General features: G+C 47.9%; 1 protein-coding gene across 1 annotated transcript in view; it reads right to left on the reverse strand.

Annotated features, from left to right (window-relative positions):
• eif4g3a (eukaryotic translation initiation factor 4 gamma, 3a) overlaps positions 1-22666 on the reverse strand; it is a 47617-nt gene extending 24951 nt beyond the window's left edge. The window contains 8 exon segments of the mRNA XM_023827502.2: positions 63-155; positions 158-256; positions 1651-1671; positions 4957-4989; positions 5288-5380; positions 7067-7171; positions 9292-9370; positions 22094-22666. Coding sequence (XP_023683270.2) covers positions 63-155; positions 158-256; positions 1651-1671; positions 4957-4989; positions 5288-5380; positions 7067-7171; positions 9292-9370; positions 22094-22254 — 684 coding nt within the window. The 5' untranslated portion in view covers positions 22255-22666.
• Between the last annotated feature and the right edge of the window lie 505 nt (positions 22667-23171).

A 23171-nucleotide genomic window follows, 5' to 3' on the forward strand; every position in this document is an offset into this window, starting at 1 on the left:
GGAAGATGAGGTTTAGAATAACAGTTTGAAACCTAGAGGGGGCGGGTGGGAGAGGCCCCCACCTGGTGGATGTAGTACTGGGGAGCTTGTGGCGACGGGAAGGGCATGGGTGCCATGGTCATCATGATGGGCTGGTTAGGCTGGTACACAGCCGCAGCGGGGGGGCGGGGGCCGGAGGCTGGGAACCGGGCTGAAGGGAGGGGCCGCCCCCCGGGATGGGAGCTCGAGCCGTCTGCATCTGGGCACGCTGGAAAAACTGGGGGACAGAGAAATGAAAGACAAATGAGAAAAGATGATAAATGTACACACACACACACACACACAAACACACACAGACACACAAACACAGACAAACAGACACACACACACACACAGACACACAAACACAGACACACACACACAAACACAGACACACACACAAACACAGACACACAGAGACACACATACACACACACAAACACAGACACATACACAAACACACACACAAACAGACAGACACACAAACACAGACACACATAGACACACAAATACACACACACACAGACACACAAACACAGACACACACACACACAGACACACACACAGACACACATACACACAGATCTGGACTTCATGACAAATCATTTTGGGCTTTTGGCAGACGGCACCTCAGATGCTGAGATTAAAGACGATTAATTCTTAAACGTTCATACAGACGTTACCTACACGACCTTATTAACCCAGGACGCAAAAAGAGAATATTAGCAGGTGTTTCTCTACTGCCAAGTGCTCATCACATCTCCGCGAGGCTTTTTAGGGCCGGGCTGCCGCAGCCGGTCCCCCCGCAGGCTGGTTCCTCACAGATGCGGCTGCGTGGGCGTCAGTGCAGAAATGAAAATAACAGACGGTGATGTTTCCTGCGCGGGGCGAGCGGCCGGCAGGACGGCACGGCCAACGTGCTCCCTGTGCACTGGCAAGCCCTGCTGGTGAAAGAGTGTAACGTGCCACGCGCCACTAATGCTGAAAAATATGGCAAGAGGGTGAGAAGCACCAAACGGCTCTCTATGAAAGCAAAATGGCACCGAGGAGGTCAAGGCCCGACGTCAAACAGCCGACCGTGCCACGTGCGACTGAGCTACACCGTCAGACAACAAAAGTACCAGTTTGTACCATACAGGGTACAATTACTTGTCACTGGGGTTGTACCTTCAAGGGTCTGCCAATTGTACCCTTAGCTATAGGTAAATGTACTTCTTAAGGTACAGAAATTAACTATTTTGTACCTTGGGGAACAAAACTGTACCAGGGCTGTGCCCATTTCTCCTGACAGTTCAGTGGCGTGTGAGATCTCGTCTGAACAGCTGAATGGAAGACCTGCATCACTGAGCAGCCGGAGGGTGGGAGAGCATGTGTGGTCTTTGGGCAACGGGCTGCCGCTCACAGGAGCGTCATCACAGGGACAGGGTCAGAGGCGAGACTCGGCTAAACATTCAGGCGGTGACAGCAAGACGGGCAACTTAAAAAGGTGTGTTCAGACGGCTGCCCATTAATCATCCTGCAGCTTTATCTGAGATATTCAGCAGGTGCCGAAGCCCAAAATGTGTTGAACAAAAAAGTAAAAAAGGGTTAAAAAGAGGGGGTGTGTTATTCATACCATGCATTTCCAGTTACCTGAATGGGCCTGAATCCTCCCTTGAATATTGAAGCAGGAAAGAGAGAGGAACCAAAGGGAAACCACAATGATGAACAGCAGTGTTTCCCCTGCCATTATATTAGGGGGGCGCCCCGCCCACCCCCCCCCCCCCCACCAAAGGCACCTCACGCCCCCCCTTGAAGGTCAAGTTAATTTTATTTAATTTTATTTTCTATATAGCTCCAGATCACAACAGAAGTCATTTAAGTTCACCTTTCCTATAGAACAGGTCTATACATTGTCCTTTTATTAAACAAACTAAATAGCCTCATGTTATTTATCTTATTTACACAACAGCTTGTCATTTTTGTCTCTACACGGTCACATGTTTACAATTCTCCTCTGCTCTCTGTATCGCACATGGCGGAGTTCCGCACAGACTCGTGTGCACAGACTCGTGTGCACAGACTCGTGCGCGCACACAGGTGAGCACACTCCCACCAGGGGACAGAGAGCACACGTCGGAAAATATGTCACGTCAACCACCTGAAAAGCAGGCAAAAATATCTGCATATAAACGCTCCCAGGGTGATGAATTGTCATAAATTGTCATAAAAAGAAATGTTCTGATGTTTAGTTCATTTATTCTATCGACTGCTGTGATAAAAAGAAACACATGAACACCATGAATCCTGTCGGTGTTTGTCTGCCCCCCCCCCCCCCAAGCTGTGAACCTAGGGGAAACACTGAACATGGTGACCCAGAAAGCCAATAGGAAAACACACTGGTGAGCAAGGTGACCCAAAAGTCAATGGGAAACCACAGTGATAAGTACGTTAGATATGACAGCCAATGGGAAACCACAGTGATAAGTACGTTAGATATGACAGCCAATGGGAAACCACAGTGATAAGTACGTTAGATATGACAGCCAATGGGAAACCACAGTGATAAGTACGTTAGATATGACAGCCAATGGGAAACCACAGTGATAAGTACGTTAGATATGACAGCCAATGGGAAACCACAGAGATGTGGTGGACATACATGCGGATGTGTGAACCAAAACACAAACACACACACACACACACACACACACACACACTTCACAATGGCTCGCAAATAAACGACAGAGTACTCATTATGAGTCTGCCATCTTCCCAGTCACTTTAGACAGAGAGCTGCTTAATGCTGACACACTAGTCTCCCAAATCAGGACTGCTCTGCCAGGACCAGTGAATCTTCAAAGGACATCAACAGATGAACACTGCATTAAGACCCATAAACAGCCAAACAGTTACAAAGAGTTACAGACTAGGATGTGGGGGGTACCTCAGTACTCAATCACCGACCACTTTGTTTTGGAAACAGCCCCCCGGTCATATTAAACCAAGGAGGACCCCCCTCCCTTGGACCTGCTAGGATGAACCTTGGAACTTGAGTTCTGAAGTAGCCCCCTGTGGGTATGACAGTATTTAAAGCCCACAACAAAAGATATGCGGGAAGCCAATGGGCAGCTACACTGATGCATGTGGTGAAAGCGGGAGCCAGTGTGCAACCATGACAAGTCTGATGAAGCAAGGAGCCGATGAAAAACCACACTGATGAGCACGGTCGAGCAGGAAGCCGATGGAAAACCACAGTGATGAGCACAGTTCCAGCAGGAAGCCAATGGAAATCCGCACTGTTTTCATTGCACAGAGATCGAGTGTTCAGAACTCCACAACTAATAGCTGAGGCAGAAATTTTGCAGGAAGAGAGAGAAGAGCTGTGTACACTTCCTGAACACTTCCTGAACACTGAAACTCACATAATGCTGGCATGTACAGAGCAATTTCACTGTAGACTGTTAAGGGCTTTTAGAGAATTTTATCTGTAATTCAACAACCTCGGGGTACAGCCCCCCCTAGGCCTTTTCAATAGGGAAAAGGGAAACATTACAAACTACAAAAAGGCCTGTTTTCAGCTAGTAGTCCTCACAGACCCCCTCCAGCTTCCTCCCTGAGGCCTATAGACCACTGCTTATCAAAGCGGTCCTTGGTTACGCCCTTGGTTAGGCATGACATCACCAATTGCTTCCAGGCTAGTCGGGCCGGGGTCTGGAAACCAAAGTTGCACAAACTGAAGGATAATGATGTCATTGAAAGCGTGGACGTGAAGGACGTGCAAACGGGCCGCTGCGGAGCCGGGGTAGCACAGTCAGAGCCAAGGCAAATAAAAAAAAAAGGCCTTTGTTTTGGCCCTGCTGTCGATCCCGACTTGCCACCGGAGGCCAAGCTGGAGAACTAGACCGTAGCTTTAGACACACAAAGCAGAGGTAACCGGGGAGCCTTCCAGACCGAGATGAATAACCAAGGAAGTCCAAAGCTATGCAGGACAGTGGGCCAGCTCTCTAACAAGTAGGATCCAGTCACATCAAAGAGCGCGTGTTAACTTAACGAGCTTCATTACGGGACCTCACACACCTCCGCCAAGGCACTGGCATCATCCATAGAGCCGACCCACTGTCAGGAGCTATCAATAAGCCTAATAATAATCAATTTGTTTCTTCTTTAATATCATCAACGATATGAAAGGACACCACAGGAGTGGTGCTCTGTGCAGGGCAGCAGGGGGCATGCTGGGTAATGAGCCCCCACACTTCGCCCCCACACTGAAAGGTCAAGGAAGCTGCTCGCTTCAGAAGGAGCTTCAGACACATTAAACATTCCATTGTGGGTCCCAGTGCCTCCAACCCCCCCCCCACCCACCCCCCAAAACAAACCCCTACCCACTTGTTAAAATCAACAGCATTAGTCTGCTAAGTGAAGACTCTATGTTCCAGAAAACAGAGTTCTACATACATACACGCAAGACAGAGCTTCTTAATGGTCACCACAAGCCAGTGGGAGACTCCGCATAAATCCTATGAGGGCTTAATTACAAAACTGCTCCAGCAAACATAACTGCCATCTTCCCACACCGGCAAATGAACGACACGCATCGCAGAACTTGGGAACGAGCGGAGACTAGCTTTGTGGTATGATTGCATCTCCGCAAGTTCAGGGAGACCGCTTCCTTTGAGTCTAGAAATGGGAATCTATCCCTACACCAAACAGGCAGGTGGTGCCTTGTATCAAATCCCACTTTACCATGAGGTCAGAGGTCACCGATCCTCTCAGCGTATTGCATTGGTGCAGTGTGCCATGCAAAGAACACTTCTACTCCTCCAAACACGCTTGCTGATTATGGGTATGATGCCATGGGCGACACAGACCAGACATGGCCGGCCGTCATCCAGTCAATGACAACCCGGTGGTGGTGATACACACACAGCAGAGAAACCCGGGGGGGTGGCATGTTACCTGATGATGGGTGGGGCGGGGTCCTGGCGCAAACTGGAGCAAGGGGCATCATGGAGACAGGAGGAGAAAGAATAGCGAGGAATCAAGGGAGGAAGGCAAATCACATTCATACACTTCATTTACAGTATCCCTTAACCCCTGATTTGCCAGCTTTCATGAGTCCTGTAAAAGATCTGCACTGTAGTCAGTATTTCTTGGGCTGTGTCTGGTTTAAAATATCAGACAATGAGATGCTCACAACTCTCTATTTTTAGGCCCACTGACCTGGTAACCACGCCCCTGAAACCATGTGACCTCCCCACCAATCCCCTGCCGGAGGCGTGGCACTCACCGGGCGGCTCTGCGGCTGTGCGTTCATTGGCTGGGTCTGAGGCGAGTACACCAGAGGGGCGGAGCCTGCATTCTGTCCATGGGTATATGGAGACTGTGCACAGGTGGGGGGGGGGGTAAGAGTAGAATGGGAGTCACCACAAAGCTCACACATGTACACACACCAACACACCAACACACCAACACACCAACACACACAGGTTTTTTTGTCCATGCTGTCACACACCCGCCCTGATTCACCTTAATAGACCGGTGTGTGTTTCAGAATGGGAGTTTCTTTTTTAAATCATTGCTATTAATAGCATGGTTCACCTCGGGGGGGGGGGGGGGGGGGGGGGTTGGCTGAACAGGCATCACAGCTTCGGCTGGGAAATCTGAGCTCGTTCATCATGTCAGGCCAGCGGAAGAGCAGAGTCATGCTGACAGGCCAGAGTTACTGTGTGCCGGTGCTCTGTGCGTGTCGACATGTGTGCGCGTCTCACACTAACCCTTCCCAGACTCATAGCACTGCATGTTACACTCTTAAAAATCTGAGTCGAAAGCTTTCACATCAACCTGAAGCGTGCACACTTGTAGCTAGACGGCCAATCACAGGGGCACAGAAATAGGCATGAAGCTAAACTGACCACACAGACCAAACCGAAGACACAGAAATGCGTGCGTGACTAGACAAAATCAGAAAAGCTAACCGGGGGCTAAAATGACACGTAAAAATGCAGAAAGAGACATGCTGTGTGACAGTAGAGGCCAGAAGGAAGGAATTCAGCATGCCCTCTAACACGCTGAGGCTGCGTTTGTAACACGTGTCACACGGCTATTAAAGCAAGCTAATTCTTCAAATCCACGATCCGCTTCAGACCTCGATTTCTGAGCCATGGTTCGGCTCATACCTCAGGTTTTTTTTTCTCTTTTTTTGGAGGGGGGGGGGGGAGCAGAGGAAAAAGAAAAAACAAGGAAAAAATTCTCACCAACAATTTGGAACAATAAAAAGAGGAACACTAAAGAACATGTAGATTAACTGCATAAAAAGTAACTAACATAACAAAAATAAAAGATAAAAAACTTCAGATCAGTCAGAAATAAACTGGATAACCATGGGCTATTATCCCTCTTGAGCTAACGAAACTAGCCTAGCTTTTACCGTAGGTGTGGTTACTCAGTCATGATTGGACTAAAGTAGTCATGTGACACACACAGTAGGAAGATAAGAAATGGTTAAATCGATAAAGTTTACAAAACATACAGCTTGCCCTTACTTTAAACAGAATAACAATTTTGTGATTTATATGTGTTATTTTGTAAACTTTCGTAACATTAGTAACATTCAGCAGGCTGCACTTGCAGTGGTGGCAGCGGGTTGGGGGGGGGGGGGGGGGGGGGGATGTTGCGGTTCCGGAAGACAGAACACGAGATCGTGAACGTTTGTATCGTGGTTTCATTACACCATTATTAAAAGCACACACTGCTCAACGGACATATACCCCCGATACCCCCACATGCCCCTGCTCAGGTTCCCCCCCTTCCCAGCATGCACTTCCATCTCTGTGGCCTTTATGCACTTTTTTGGACCTAATAACTTTCAAGCGAAACAGACAAGCAGAGAAAAATAAAACCATGGGAAATGTTTCCAGATTTTCTTTAAGAATCTTCTCAGGACTTTCCCCCTTACTGTGAACTAACCCTACCTCTACTTCTCCTTCACTAGTTCCTACGTGGACACACACAGACACACACACACACACACTTTCCCGACACTGAACCCTTGAGGCGGGACCAATACTTGAGAAAGTCCTGGGGAGGAGGAGGCGTGGCCGTGTGCAGTGCCAGTAAGGTTGTGGTGGCCCTTGGTGATGTCGTGGGGGGCATACGGGCCGTGCCTTGGGACCTGGCAGACAAGGAGAGAAGCCTGTCAGTTCAAAGGAGGACGACGAAGAGGCCACTGACCGACTGACTGACGTGGCGTCTGGACGCGCAGAGGGCTAATAACCGGAGAGATCTGTCTCGATCAGACGCCTCACGTGCAGGACTTTGAGCCAGATGGTCTACCCCTGCCACGCCAGACTGGCCAATCACGTCTCTTTGTCCCTTCGGGTCGGGGAGCGGGACGATGCACAGCGTAACCGAGCCGCAGATGGAGGGGTGACGAGCGGCGCCAGAAGACAAGAGGCATATTTTGGGATTTATCTGAGATGTCGGGCTTTGGACCAACGCAGCACCACGGGTCAACACGCCTCCCCCCCCCCCCACCCCCTTTGCTCTCCACTTTAAGACAAAGACGATGCTGACAACGTCAATGCAGCCAAACTAAACCAGCGCACCTTGCAAACATCCCACATGCTGCTTACTGGCAGCAGACACAGTTATGGGGTGGGGGGGGGGAGGAGCCACAACACAGGGCAGCCGCCCTCTGCCAGTGTACTGGGGGGGGGGGGGGTGCAGTTCCTGAATGCAACATAAGGCCACAAACTTATTCTTTATATCCATGCGTCCACATGATCTGTCCAAGTCCAAAAGTACAAGCTTTCCTTCCTTCGCAGAAGAACCAGAATGAAAGCTTGACCTGAAAGAGGTCAAGGGGGAAAATGAGTCCCCTGATTGACATGGGTGACCCCCCCTCCCCAAACACCGACAGGCTGGGTATGAGTACTCGTATATCCAGTGATTTCACACTCATTTCATAACAAGCCTGCAGGTCGCAGATTTTAGCCCTAACCTCAATGAAGTTACCGCTGAGGGTTTTCACACGGGGGGGGGGGGGTATGGGTATTGTCATTACACTGACACCAAATCGTGAGAAACAAACAAAGAAACCCCCCCCCCCCCCAACAGCTTCCTGTAACAACATAGCAAGCTGCCTGGTTTTGTCCGCAAGCACTTAATGAGCATACATTACCGTCATCTCAATATTTCAGCTTTTATTTTTAACTATAATACTTAAAAACATTTTTCATGCCTGGCTCTTTGGCTGTGGTTTGACGAAATGCAATAATTATAATGCTCTGCTTTATTTTTTTTGGAAACGATGCAGGTATAAATAGCACAAATACGTGATCTGTTTAGTCCAGACGAGAGGATACAGCCGCCAAAAGTCGGCTGACACTCCCCGAACCAGCCAGGGCAAGTCAGACCACACAACATCCCATTCACCACCTGGGCAAGATGGAGATATGCTACACATGGCCAAATCGCGGCTTTCCTCCAGAAACCTCCATGCCTTAATCTCCAACCATGCCGCTCTTCTGCACACAGGGACAGGCTCTGGCTCGCTGCCTAACCAATGCTGTGTTTCTGGACCCTAGGTCACATAATGCGGAAATTCAGGTGTCAATCAGATGCTAATTAAAACGTTTCCTCTAGAAGCTGGGGAATCCCAAGGACCAGGGTTGGCCACCGGTGGGAACAGATGGCAACAGATGGGCTTTCTGGCGTCCGGGCGGCAAGCCGATCCGAACGGCAAGCCGATCCGAACGGCAAACCACGGGTCTTACAGGGATTGCTTACTTTTCCATTCTACCTGCACGGTCTGTTCAATTAACGATTCCAACGATACCATCAGGGATTTGGAGGAAGCATCACAGCCGGGTACCTAACAAGAACTTAACTCTTCTGCTCTGGATGGTCAGCAGAACAATAAGATGCAGGTCAGGGACTCGAATATTTTGCAGTGTTTGTGTTTACAGAGAAATGCCCGCGACCATATTTTTGCTGAGATTCTGGTCGTTTAGAACCTGGCATGAAACAATAGCCTGTCTGGAGAGCAGGGAGGAGAACGGTCAAGCTTGAGGAGGTACATGAGAATGTCTATGCCACCTTTTCATAGATAATCGACATGAAGGTGCTAGGTAGGTAGGCTGACCTCCTCGAGGATCACGCTCATAGGACTCAGAGCTTTAGCCCGCTGCATGCTGATTGGCTGACTCTAAACCAGCATGAACTTGACTCCGTCAGAGTGCCCTACAGACAAGCTCGCCGTACCCCAGCTCCAAACCCTCGTCCATCACTCACGCTGTAGACGGCGGCGACAGCAGGCTGCGATGCGAAAATCCGGTCCTCCAGCGCAGGTGGCAGACGGGCAATCCTGGGACGACAGGCGTTAAGGTGAAGAAGGCGGGGCTTGGGTTTAACATGCAAAAATAGGAACTGACTGAAAGCGAGCAGACTGGGGCGATGACACGCAGATGGAAGGAGGGCGGACGAGGGGCAACTGTAACCAGCAACACGGCGACACTGAATCGATTATCCCGACCGAAATGTGAGGAACCAAACATCCGCTGTTAACACAACAAGGCCGTGTGCCAACACCTACCAGGCGGTTCTCACCAGGCAATGCGGCGAGAGGGTGGGCAGCAGCCGTCCACGCGGAACGTTCCGGAAAAAATTCCAGTGGGAAACGTGACATATGCAAAACCAGCTTTGCAGTGTGAGCTGCAGGCCCCCACATCCTAACACACAACGTGATAGCAGGGTGGGGCACAGGGGCACCCAAGGTCATATGGTTTCAGGGAAGCAGGCCCCCCCCTCCCCATACACTGTAGGATAAAGCCCCACCACCAACTCCCCACACCTGCTCCACCTGGAAATCTGCCAGCCTCCACCCAAATAGACAGGACTGGGACTTCAGAAACTGCAAACCAATCCAAACATTCCTCGTACAGCAATGAGGATTTCTATGCAAAGTAAAAACGCAAATACTCTCTTCTGAAAACACCAGGCAGTATATCTATCAACTGATAAGTGAGGGGGAAGAGTCTGTGTTTGAAGCTCTTTAAAAAAATCTAAATGTTTCCTTAGGTGATTATACACGGACAGAGAGGTACCTCCAGTGCTGTTTTAGGCACGCAGAGACGTGTGAGTCAGACCCAGCCAAGCGGCCAGGCAGGCCTGGCCAGGGGAAATGAAACAGGTGCTTTCAGCAGCACTGGGTGGTCATCAAGCCCTGCAAGCAGCCTGAGGGCTTATGGGTATTCGTGACACATGGACAGCACTAAGTTCAGCTCATTGGTTTAATTCAGAAAGACTTTTCATCCACAAAGCCCACAAACACAATCAGGCACGTGGCCACATTAGCTCATCGACAACAGCAACAGCCTGGTCAGACTCCACCACCACCGGTACTCAATCTCGGGGTCTTGTAGGGCCCCATGTGATTCAGTCACGTGACACAAAGAACACAGCAGAAGCCCCCTATTAATCCAATCACATGACAATAAGCAGGGAACACGACATGTTACTTTAGTCACATGACAGAGATGTCTGAAGTCAACATCTAATAGTCTTCAGAAGCAAGTTGTGTTGTCAGTCCCAGAGCGACAAGGACCAAGAGATCATGTTTCTTCATATCCTCCCACTTCAGATTCATGTCTCACTTTGGTCTAAGCACAGAGAATACCCCACCCATGGTGAAACGAGAGCAGAGATGTCTTTGCCCGGGTCAGGAACAAGCAGTTAAGTAATAATGAAGTAATCAGGCTTTTGATTAGCCAAGGTAAGATGCCTTAGAGCTGACAAATGAAATTTGTCTGCAGAGAGAAGCAGTCATACCTGAGCTGGACAAAACCCGGCAGGGCGAAGGGTCCTGTATGACAACCTTAGTCCTATATCATTACACACACTTATCATTAGACACTTATGGTCTGTGGATGGAGATGATCTGCTTGTCACGATCCTCCTTGCAGGTTTTACATCATAGTGCCCCAAATGAGACAACCATTATGGTATTTGTATGCAGTCTCTCTCAAGACAAAGCGATTTCAGAGCCATCTGAAGCTCAGGCACAGACCCAGCAGCTCCAGCACTGATCTGCCGGGGGGGGGGGCTTTTAAAGTGTGCAATAAAAAGTAGAAGGTTAAGACGACCGGTTTCAGCTCCAGATATACGCGCATGATTGTGCACATTTTTCATTAGACCTAATTTAACTTAAACTTCCACCCAAACAGACTCCAAAGCCAAAGATCATGTGGCATGAATTTTCAGCTGTAAACATACAACTGAAATCTGAAAGTGCCGCAGGGCCCAGGGGCTCGGAAGAGCACAGCTGGCCGATTATTCAAGGAACACTGGAAAATACAAAAACAGTGACTTTGAGTTCCAAACTCACCAGTCACCCCTACGTACAGGTGTAACTGGAACAGTGCCGGTACAAATGTGTGGGAGGGGGGTGGGGGAGTGCCTTAAGCAAAGCTAAGCAAAAAACTACATTAAAATGCTAATAACCCCTATGCTGTGGGGGGGGGGGGGGGTTCACAGAGAAGGAAGGGTACATAAAGGCACTGAGAGTGGAGCAGGTGCTGAGTCCCCTTACCACGAGAAAGAGGGATTCTGCCAACTCCGTGATCAAAGAATTGACTATTGTGGGGAGGAGGGGCTCTGTGGGGGGAGGCGGGGTCTCAAGGTGCTGGCCTTACATGGCCTCATTGTCAACAAATGGTGGGAAGAGCCCCCCAGCCGCCAACGCCACCCCCGCGCATGCCGAGCGGTGCTGCTTTTGTGTGGAGAACGCCACTGGCGGCCATATGGGCTGCCTGTCTCCCTGGCAACCAGGAGCAAAGACTCACACAGAAAAAAGGAACACACCCCCCCCACCCACCACCCCCACCCCAAGAATTCCGTCCGCAGGGAGATGGGCCACGGACTAAGTTGTGGAAGATGCTTTGGGGCGGGGATGGGGAAGGTAAAGCCCTCCTGTTTAACTCTTCGCAAGCCTCTCAACAAGCATTAACCCCTTCAGAGATTGTGCAGGTAAGGACATGAAGATGACCTCAAAAACGGCAACCCAAACAGGGTGAGGAAGCGACCGATGTCCTTCAAGGGGTGGATCCCACCACTGGCATGCAGGGCCTTCCACACTCACAGAACACTCACAGAACTCCTCAGGTAACCTAGCTATCGCATATGAGGTCCATAGAAAAGACCGTCAAACCAAATGGCCATGTGACATCTTGGGTTGTGTCACACCCAGCAGCTGCAGTGACCGCGTACTGAATGATAAACCCTTTACAGCGCCGTTAAAAACACCCATCTTTACATCTGCGATGTCACTTATCCCGCACTGGGATATGGTGACACCAGTGGGACGCCCTGGACAATTAAAGGACACCAGTTCACCTGTATAACAGCTCCACCCACGTAATGAGGTTTGCTCACCATATCTTAAAAAGGACATTGCGGCCTTAGAAAAGGTGCAGCGTAGGGCCACAAGAATGATTCCTGGTCTTAGAGGAATGTCATACGAGGAAAGGTTAGTTGAGCTAAATCTGTTCAGCCTCAAGCAAAGGAGACCGAGGGGGGACATGATCCAGGTCTATAAGATTCTAACAGGTTTGGATGCTGTTCAACCGAATAGTTACTTCAGCATTAGTTCAAATACAAGAACTCGTGGCCATAGGTGGAAATTAGCGGGAGAACATTTCAAACTGGATTTAAGGAAGCACTTCTTTACACAGCGTGTAGTCAGAGTATGGAATAGTCTTCCTGATAACATAGTGCAAGCTGAATCCTTGGGTTCCTTTAAATCAGAGCTAGATAAGATTTTAACAACTCTGAACTATTAGTTAAGTTCTCCCCAAGCGAGCTCGATGGGCCGAATGGCCTCCTCTCGTTTGTTTAGTTCTTATGTTCTTAAATCTGTGGACTGTGAGAAGAAAGTACAGTTTGCAGAGTAACCCAAGGTGAACAAGGGGAGGAGCATCCAAAGTCCACACACACAGAACCTCAGGGTAACAGGCTATAGCCTCGCAGGTCTGGCAGCTGGACACACCCTCTCTGGCCAGGTGCAAAAATACCGCTTTTCTGACAGGTTGTTTTATCAAGAAAAGGGCCTGAGGAGAGTATGCTGAGGACACCCAGGCTGGGGCAGGGGCGGGGCTGGGCAGGGGCGGGGCTGGGCACTCCCCCCCCCCCCCCCCCCATCAAGAGATTAAATAAAAACATGTTGCCACACAAACTCCCACCTACTGACTGCTTTTGTAGGTATCCAAAGCACAATGGTCACCAAAAATCTAATCTAAAACTGGGGCAGGTCCCAGGTTCAATCCAAAGCTCAGAGTAACTTACTTATACGCAAAGCTATGTCTTTGTCTAAGCCACTTAAAGTAGATTCAAAAGTTAATGATTAATATATAGGCCTATTTTATGTAGTTATACATTCACCTAAAGGATTATTAGGAACACCTATTCAATTTCTCATTAATGCAATTATCTAATCAACCAATCACATGGCAGTTGCTTCAATGCATTTAGGGGTGTGGTCCTGGTCAAGACAATCTCCTGAACTCCAAACTGAATGTCAGAATGGGAAAGAAAGGTGATTTAAGCAATTTTGAGCGTGGCATGGTTGTTGGTGCCAGACGGGCCGGTCTGAGTATTTCACAATCTGCTCAGTTACTGGGATTTTCACGCATAACCATTTCTAGGGTTTACAAAGAATGGTGTGCAAAAGGGAAAAACATCCAGTATGCGGCAGTCCTGTGGGCGAAAATGCCTTGTTGATGCTAGAGGTCAGAGGAGAATGGGCCGACTGATTCAAGCTGATAGAAGAGCAACTTTGACTGAAATAACCACTCGTTACAACCGAGGTATGCAGCAAAGCATTTGTGAAGCCACAGCACGCACAACCTTGAGGCGGATGGGCTACAACAGCAGAAGACCCCACCGGGTACCACTCATCTCCACTACAAATAGGAAAAAGAGGCTACAATTTGCACAAGCTCACCAAAATTGTACAGTTGAAGACTGGAAAAATGTTGCCTGGTCTGACGAGTCTCGATTTCTGTTGAGACATTCAAATGGTAGAGTCAGAATTAGGCGTAAACAGAATGAGAACATGGATCCATCATGCCTTGTTACCACTGTGCAGGCTGGTGGTGGTGGTGTAATGGTGTGAGGGATGTTTTCTTGGCACACTTTAGGCCCCTTAGTGCCAATTGGGCATCGTTTAAATGCCACGGCCTACCTGAGCATTGTTTCTGACCATGTCCATCCCTTTATGACCACCATGTACCCATCCTCTGATGGCTACTTCCAGCAGGATAATGCACCATGTCACAAAGCTCGAATCATTTCAAATTGGTTTCTTGAACATGACAATGAGTTCACTGTACTAAAATGGCCCCCACAGTCACCAGATCTCAACCCAATAGAGCATCTTTGGGATGTGGTGGAACGGGAGCTTCGTGCCCTGGATGTGCATCCCACAAATCTCCATCAACTGCAAGATGCTATCCTATCAATATGGGCCAACATTTCTAAAGAATGCTTTCAGCACCTTGTTGAATCAATGCCACGTAGAATTAAGGCAGTTCTGCCATTATCAGCCATTGCATTTAACCAAAATATTGTAAGTCTTATGGCAGTCAGATGCTCTAAGTCAGTATTGCAGACTGAGCCTGTATCCTTGAGGTCTGCATATAAAAATGAGTATTAAAGAACATTCTGACTATAACAGGTCTCCGTTTGCTGAATATACCAATTCCAAACATGACATTTTACCATCTGAAAGCTTAGATTCAACTCATTTCAGCCGTGTTCAAGCTGGGTGTCAGGGTCATGTCTGACTACTTTTTATTTTATTTTTCTTCACCCTCGAGTTGGCAAGTATATGCCTCTGAAAAGGTATGAAATGTTATTCAAGGCAATAAAGTCTAGACCAATCAATCAGTATGTTAAATGTCAGTCAGCTGTTCAGCTACTAAACTTCAAGTTATTCAGTATTAAGTTTCAAACTTTCAGAAGAAACAACAACAGCCAAAGCCTCAGTATTCTCTTGCATATAGAAAATCAACCAACATTCCCACTCACCTTAATTGACTATATCATTGCTGTCCAATGAAAAACACGTACCTCCAAAAATCGATTATTTCAGAAGCGTGAAAAAACTGATTTTCTCAGAAAGTATTTCACAAAATAAACCTAAAACAACATAATGAGACATCCTTAGCACCACAAATAGAAACTTCAGTGTCTCGTCCTCAGTGTCAAGAAGATCGAGGAGATGCTACTCGACTTCAGGAGGCCCCACTTCAACACCATCCTATGCTGATCACTGATGGCAGGTGCAGTGGAGAGGGTCAGCAAAACTAAGTTCTTGGGGGTGTCCTCAGCAGAAGACCTGACCTAAACCATTAACACCAACATCAAGAAGGCCCAGCAACGACTCCCACTCCCTCTGAAGACTAACAAGAGCAAGTCTCTTGGGCTCTCACTATTAGTTATATTAATAATCGAGTAATCAACTGATTACGATTAATCCTGACGATTAATCGAGAAATCACTCATATATAAATATAAACAAATACTAAATATAATATTCATACATTATATTTATATTGCAATTGGTGTAAGGCAGAAACCAAGCCTGGATGGGGAAGCCAACCCATCGCAGGATGCAGTCGTTAATTCACGCATACAGTTAATTTCGGCACCCCGATTCACTTAAGTAACATGGCTTAAGACTGTTGGAGGAAACCAGAGGACTTGGTGTAAACCCATGCACACACAGGGAGGTCATGCAAACTTTATGCATACGATGCCCTATACACTGCGACCATGTCACCTTCGTTACTAGGGCTGCACGACATTACGCACGTGCGTCACATTGGAAGGATAGGCAGCTGAATTAAGATCATCAATAAAGGTGCAGCTGCCCAGGGCACAAACATTTGAGGGGGCCTTGACTTGCCAGCGAATCTCACTTTGCCTCGGACAAGGCGGGGGGGGGATGCGCCAGTACTATCGATCAAGCTATGCTACAACATTTTTACATTATCATGAAACAAAACTTTGCAATAGGACACAATGCTTTGCAATTTTACTGCTGGTTACTTTTCAATTTCCTGTAGTGTATGTTTTTTTTTAATTTATTTTTTTAAATCAGCCTAAATTTATCTCCACTGTATTTGCGAGGCCGCTGCATGGGCTCTCTGAGTCAATACCAATCATTCTCATCCTGGTTGACTCACTCTTAGACAGCGTGGTGTGTTCATAAGAAATTTTGCAAAATGAGTGAGGAGGCGAAAGGCGAACAATAAGTCACCAACAGACATTCATCTTCCGCTCTATGGAAATATTTTGGATTCCAGAGACGTATTGAGGAAAAGCAAATGATTTGTTGGCTCTGCTTTGAGTCTGTTGGCACAATTCACAACATCACCAAGTTAGATGTTAGACTACTGGCAGATAACAAGAAGTTTGATTTGGCTACAGTTAATTTTGGGTAACTCAACTCCTTTTATTTGTTTTATGTTGTAATATTTATCCCAAAACTTTCAAATACATAGTGGTGGCATCGTGGGTAGCACTGCTGCCTCGCCCCTGGGATTAGGGTTGAAGTCTCTACCGAGTTTGCATGTTCTCCCTGTGTCGTCATGGGGTTTCCTCTGGGTACTCTGGTGTCCCCCCCCCCCCCCCCCCCCCAGAACCAAGTTATAGGTGTGTGAGTGTGATCCTCAGTTATTCCCCGCCTTGCACATTTAAAATATCACAATATGAACTTCTACTATCATTCAGCCCAATTCACTACACACGATTAATAAAAAGTGTACGAACATTATATGATTATATGTATTATGCAAGATGATGTAGCGAAGTTACACAGCTAGCCTTCATTTTAGCAGCGCTTATCTTGAGATAGAAAAGAACGTTAATTAAGCAAAATAAACGCAAAGTAATGACAAAGACTGGCTAGTCTACTCCAACAGGCTGAGGGCCACATAGTTCATAGTAAACTTTGGCTATTGCATTAATGAGTATGTCCTTCAAACCTGAAGGTCTTCTGAAGGTCTGCGTTTTCTTTCACTTTTAAAGTGAAGTGCTTCTACACAACGGCAGCTTTATGAGGACCCTCTTCCGTATGATCTGCCTTCCTCCCCCCAAAGGCATAACCATTGGGAACTGGGAGGGGGTTGAGGTCTCCACCTACTTGTATTGGATGTATTGGCTGGTTTTGATTATCGGGGGGGGGGTTATACCCCACCTCCATAATTTATGTCCATGCTTCCACCATATTGCAGAGTAATCAAGGCGGCATATTGTAATCGATGCTTGTTAAAAGTTTAATTGAGTAATGGTGACAGTTGTACAGGTGCCCCCCCCCTCCTCAGCCCTCACCACCTTCCACAGGGCCACCACTGAATGTATACTGACGTACTGCATCACTTCCTGGTTCAGTAACTCTAAAGTGGCTGAACAGCACCATTTAATCAGGATAGTGAAGATCACTGGTGCCCCTCTCCACTCTCTGCTGGAGATTTACCAGCAACGCTGTGCTCACAGCGCCTCCAGCAGCATCAGGGACCACCCCCCCCCCCATCCCTCACACAGGCTGTTTTCTCTCCTGCCATCTGGAAAGAGGTACAGGAGCATCCAAACCAGGACCACAAAGCTGCTAAACAACGTCTTCCCCCAGGCTGTTACACTGCTGACTGCGTAGTGCCACCTCCCAAGCACACACATTCCCCCCACATCCACCTCCCAAGCACACACATTCCCCCCACATCCACCTCCCAAGCACACACATTCCCCCCACATCCACCTCCCAAGCACACACATTCCCCCACATCTACCTCCCAAGCACACACATTCCCCCCACATCCACCTCCCAAGCACACACATTCCCCCCACATCCACCTCCCAAGCACACACATTCCCCCCACATCCACCTCCCAAGCACACACATCCCCCCACATCCCTTCAAGATCCTTTCCCAACACTGGCCACTTTGACGACTATAGGATATAGGATGCTCCTGTTTATTCAGCTATGTATATTTTGTTCATATTTTTTATACCCTTCTTGTTAACATGATACTTGACGGCACTGTTCAGTTTCGAAGGAATGGGATTTTTTAATGTGTGCAAATACCCTAAAAATTACAGTAAAGGAAATCTGATCTTTGCAAAGGAGTTAAAGGGACTTACATGGTTTGTTGCCAGCGAATGCAGACCTATGCAGCTACGCTTTCGCTTGTTATCAAGACCTTCATCAGCTATGCTCTGTCTTCCTTCTGCCATATTACCACGTATCTGATTATGTGCTTTTCTTATCATACTTTCCAGTGGTGCATGGTTGGTTCAAGCCATGTTTCCCTGTTCACTATATTCCAAGAACTTGGTAGATTTTGGACAGCTAGTCTGAATGTTTTGACATAACCAGAACCCTACCATACAGTATATTTACCATCACACAGAGCTCTTCTAATGAGACCGATAGATGATTAATAAAACTTCTTTTCACTGGTCAATTACAAGTCAAATGCTATCCATAGACAGAAGAATATGCGTATTCCATCTAGGACTGGTTGATATCATATCGATATTACACTCAGTGACAAAAAAAGTTAAGCACCCAGATGTAAAGGTCCGATTTGGATGTAATTTGGTACACGTGCAGACCAGCCATGGGTATGTAAATGACTCGATTTGCAAGGACCTGGCATGTCTAGCCACCAGACACGGAGGATGCCTCGTAGACGCATTAGACAGCATTACCAGCACTTGATGGAGTTTGATAGGGGTCGCATTGTGGGTTTGCATGAGGTCAGGTGGTCGTATCATGCAATTGCCTGGCATGTGGGGCATGCAGATGTCACAGTCGCCCTACGTTAGAACCAATGGGCGTATGAAGGCACCCACACCTGTTGTGAAGGTTCTGGTCGCCCAAGACAGACCACACCAAGGGAGGATTGTCGTATTGTGTGCCAAGCATTACAGAACCCCATGACCCCTGTGCCTGCCATCTGGACACAGGTATTGGACTCTTTACAACACCCCTTGTAATCCCGCATTGTGTCTCGACGACTCGCATCAGTAGCCAAGAGGCTACAGGTTCACCATCCCATGCATAGGCTGCCATTAACACCAGCACAGAGACGGCTACGTTTGGAGTGGAGTGGTAACTGGGAGGCATGGACTGATGAGGAGTGGAGTCGTACACGTTCAGTGAAGAACCTCGGTTCTGAATTACCACGGATGACCGTTGTGTGGTGGCGCTGAGAGGAGATGACTAATCCTGCCGATGTTGTGAAGAAACACCAGCGTTACTCCTGGCATCATTCAGGTCATCTCTGGTAGTGATTAGGGGGATGCTGACGGCACAGCGCTACATCAGTGACATCCTGCGTCTGCATGTCTTACCCCTCCTGACACAGCACCCTGGTACAGTCTTCCAACAAGACAACGCCCATCCACACATGGCACATGTGTCTATGGACTGCCTGCGTCATGCTGAGGTCCTCCTGTGACCAGCCAGGTCCCCCAGTCTTTCCCCAATCGAACATGTGTGGGATCGACAAGGACGTCAGACCCAGTGCTAATCTGCAGGATTTCGAGGGCCAGTTACAACAGCTATGGGCGGACTTGCTGTAGGAGAGGATACAAATCGCGGCCATATGATACCGAAAAGCTGGCGGCCAGCCAAATGTTTCACCCCTCATCTGAAGCCCTGGTGATAATTGTGCATGTGTGATACATGATCGAAATGATATCGCCCAGCCCTAATTCCATCTACAGTAAAAAGTCACAATTGTCAAAAAGACATACGTGGTTTTCATCGGAAAGCAATGCACTAAGACTGCAGGGACAGACAGCGGTGAAAGTGGTCACTGATTCAGACAGGCCCCATAGTTGTATTACAAGAGTTTCGGAATTAAATGGGCCTGTATCTGTTCTTAAGTCAGAAGTCCTACCTGGGGCCTTATATATCAAAGCACTAGCCAAAACACACCTGACAAATCCCCCAAAAAAGGGCTAATGCATGAGCAAGTACAATCTATAAGCCTCATGCTCACTTAAATGAAATCTTCTCAACCTCTTCCTTCCCCACCATAAGCCAAGCCCAGTCCACATTTCAGTTCCACACCATCACCACCTGCGCCATGAAATCAAGGGCGTAGACACTAGCCAACACAACTCAACACAAAATTCAGACTTTCTCCAAAAGGGCATCGACTCCAACAGAGAACTTGTGAAGTTATGCATAGTTGCATCAGAGGTAGGACATTTCCACTGTTCTGAACTTGCCAACGTTAATTAAAAAAAAGGACAACATTTGCTGCAGTCAGTTCAAACCTATTAACTTTACAAATGACAAATCCCCTACGCTGGCTTTTACATTAATGTTAAATCTACCATGGACCAACCCTTCAGGAAATGGAAGATAATGTAACAATTACCAACAATGCAAACTTCTAAAGTCACCTGAAAAGATCATCACAGGATCGGATGACAGGAAACCACTTCGTTTCTCGTCAGCTTAGTGGAATAATATAATAGAAAAACATAACAAAAATATGCTTCCACGAACAATAACTAGATAACTACTAATACAGGTTCACTAATAACAGGTTTACTAATACTAATACTAATAACTACTAATACAGGTTCACAAACCGAGACACTACAATACTATGAGTTAGCCCATTACAAATCAAGTTACCCCTGAATATTGGTATCAACAAATCACAGTTCCTCTGTTGTGAACCGTCCCATACTTGTAGACAAAATACAAAGTGAAAGAGGTTGGAAAAAATCTTTCCCAGCGAACCGTCAATATAATCTGAAGAGCTTCGTGAAAGTCGGGGACGGTAATTCCTATAGGCAACACAGGCGAACGCCTAGGGCACCACCTTCTGAGGGGGCGCCGATTTGCCAGCCAATTTTCCTTTGCCTCAAATGGGAGCGCCGGAGGTAATGCTCGCCTAGGGCGCCACACCGGCTAGGACCGGTACTGGAGAAACTGCTTTCAAATAAGAGTAATATTCCTGAACAACAGCACAGTAAAACTGTCAGGTTGAATATCTACAAGTTTGCATACTAGTATTCCCTCCCTCGGGAGCGGGGGGCAGCACGACAAGGCTTTGGATCAGCAGAGGCGCATCGCCGGTGCAAAACGCAGAGAGCGGCTGGAATAGCTGTCCGTCTGCGGGGGCGTCGGCACTGCGCCGGGCGTGCAGCGGCACGCCTGAAGCGGCTTCATGCACAATATTATTCTAATCATTATTCTTATTATTATTATTAATAATGATAATAATATACTCGTCTGGTTCACATTTCTGCACATTGCTCTCTTTAAGCTAACATACTGGCATATAGCGTAACCAGGGCTAACCTGACTTGTGCTTAAATGAACCGATACCTCCCATTTTTAAAACCCATACATTACATTTAGCACATATTCACAAACATGACAAAGGTGGGAATTCGGAAATCAGCATTACACATCAATCAGCAGTAAATTAAACACCCTCCCCCCGAAAAATGGTTATCTGACACAGTGTGAAGACGGAAAATAAGGCTCGGAACTTTTTAATTTGATATATCTCCAGTTTTAGTTTATTGGTATCTTAATTAGTGAACACCGGTTTTTAATCATTGATTAATACTGCATGCAGGCTATTTTACCGCTGCATACTGTAAGTTCCCTGCGCTAAATATCGGAGGATCCCTTAATAAGGTGGCGACGATGGGAAGAGAAACTTAAGTCACACTCACCGAAACCCAAAGCCCCCGCATATACCAGCCCTGCGCCTCCTTTTAAATGCCCCCCTCGGCACCGACAGGGAGAGTTGTCAAGTTTGGCTAAAATGAAGCAGCCACCCCCAATCGTTCCATCTCCCGGTTAGCGCACAACGAGCAACTTATCCGCTTACACACGCAAATGCGGCGCCTCACTCAGGGCTCCATTACCAACCAGCATCAAACTAACGCATCCACCTCCAACCCACGTGTGTGCGTATTTTCCACCCCCCCCAAAGGCATCCTCTATCCCCGTGGACCAGACCGGCATGGGTGCAAAATCATCAGTATTGAAAGGATACTGGTGCGGCGGTGCGGCGGGTGGCGGAGCGGCCGGGGCTCCGGGCGGCAGAGACACGGAGGTCAGGGAGGCTCGCAGCTGCCCCGCCGGAGACGGGCCGGCTCCCGGTCCACTTACTGCGGCGGCGGATTTCGGTGCCGCTTTCTGCGGCGGCAAACTCATTGCAAAAAAATTAACAAAAGGGGGCAAAAGTCTAATAAATACCAATCTATCTAGAGTTGTATCTACAGATTGCAGTTTGCCGGAATTTATGCATAAAAGCACAGTGGCGGTTTGCTCCCGGAGGCGGCCTTTAATCCCTGCAATGAAAGCCTTTTTTAATGGAAAGTCGCTTAATATCGGTGTTGCATCTGCATGGGGACGGTGGCGGGGGGGTCGTCTTCCCCCTCTCTGTCCGGATCTCCGCGGACCCGGATCGGTGCTGCTCCTAGAGGGTCTGTTGCTGGCGTCTCCTTCTTGAGCTGCGTAACACTTATTCTCGGCCAGCGGTAGAATTTAAAGTCATTTTGCGCCGAGGTCGGACGCTCCGCTTAACATGGCGCTGCGACCGCCTCCAGCAGTCCGGCAGGACGGACGGTTCGGAAAACGTCGGCCTTTTCCGGAAGTATTCGACAGACCTCCGACGAAAGGCTGTGACGTCGACTCGGGCATGTCCGGCCTTAATCGTCAACACGGATTACCAACTCCTTTTTTTCTATAACGATAGTGTTGCATCCCAGCTTTACCCTGTGCTGTCTGCTACAGGCTCCAGACTCCACCGACGCTGACCACCCTGGGGTGCGTTTCCCAAAAGCATAGTTGCTAACGGGAGCTTTTGGGAAACGCAGCCCTGGTTGTTATATTTATTGGGTGGATAGAATGGGTGGTATGGTGTATCACACTTCCAAGACTGAGTGTTCAAATCCCACCTCCATTCTGTGTCTCTATGACTAATCGGTGTTTCTAAATTGTGCGTGTGCTCTGCAGTGGACTGGCATCTTGTCAAAGTGAAAGACATTGACCAGGCTACGCGGTTAAAAGACGGATGCATTGCGTTCAGGTGTACGACCAGGCAGCTGTTTGTAACGCAGCAGCGACAT

This window comes from Paramormyrops kingsleyae, chromosome 8 (assembly GCF_048594095.1).
Source record: "Paramormyrops kingsleyae isolate MSU_618 chromosome 8, PKINGS_0.4, whole genome shotgun sequence".
Taxonomy (NCBI): Eukaryota; Metazoa; Chordata; class Actinopteri; order Osteoglossiformes; family Mormyridae; genus Paramormyrops; species Paramormyrops kingsleyae.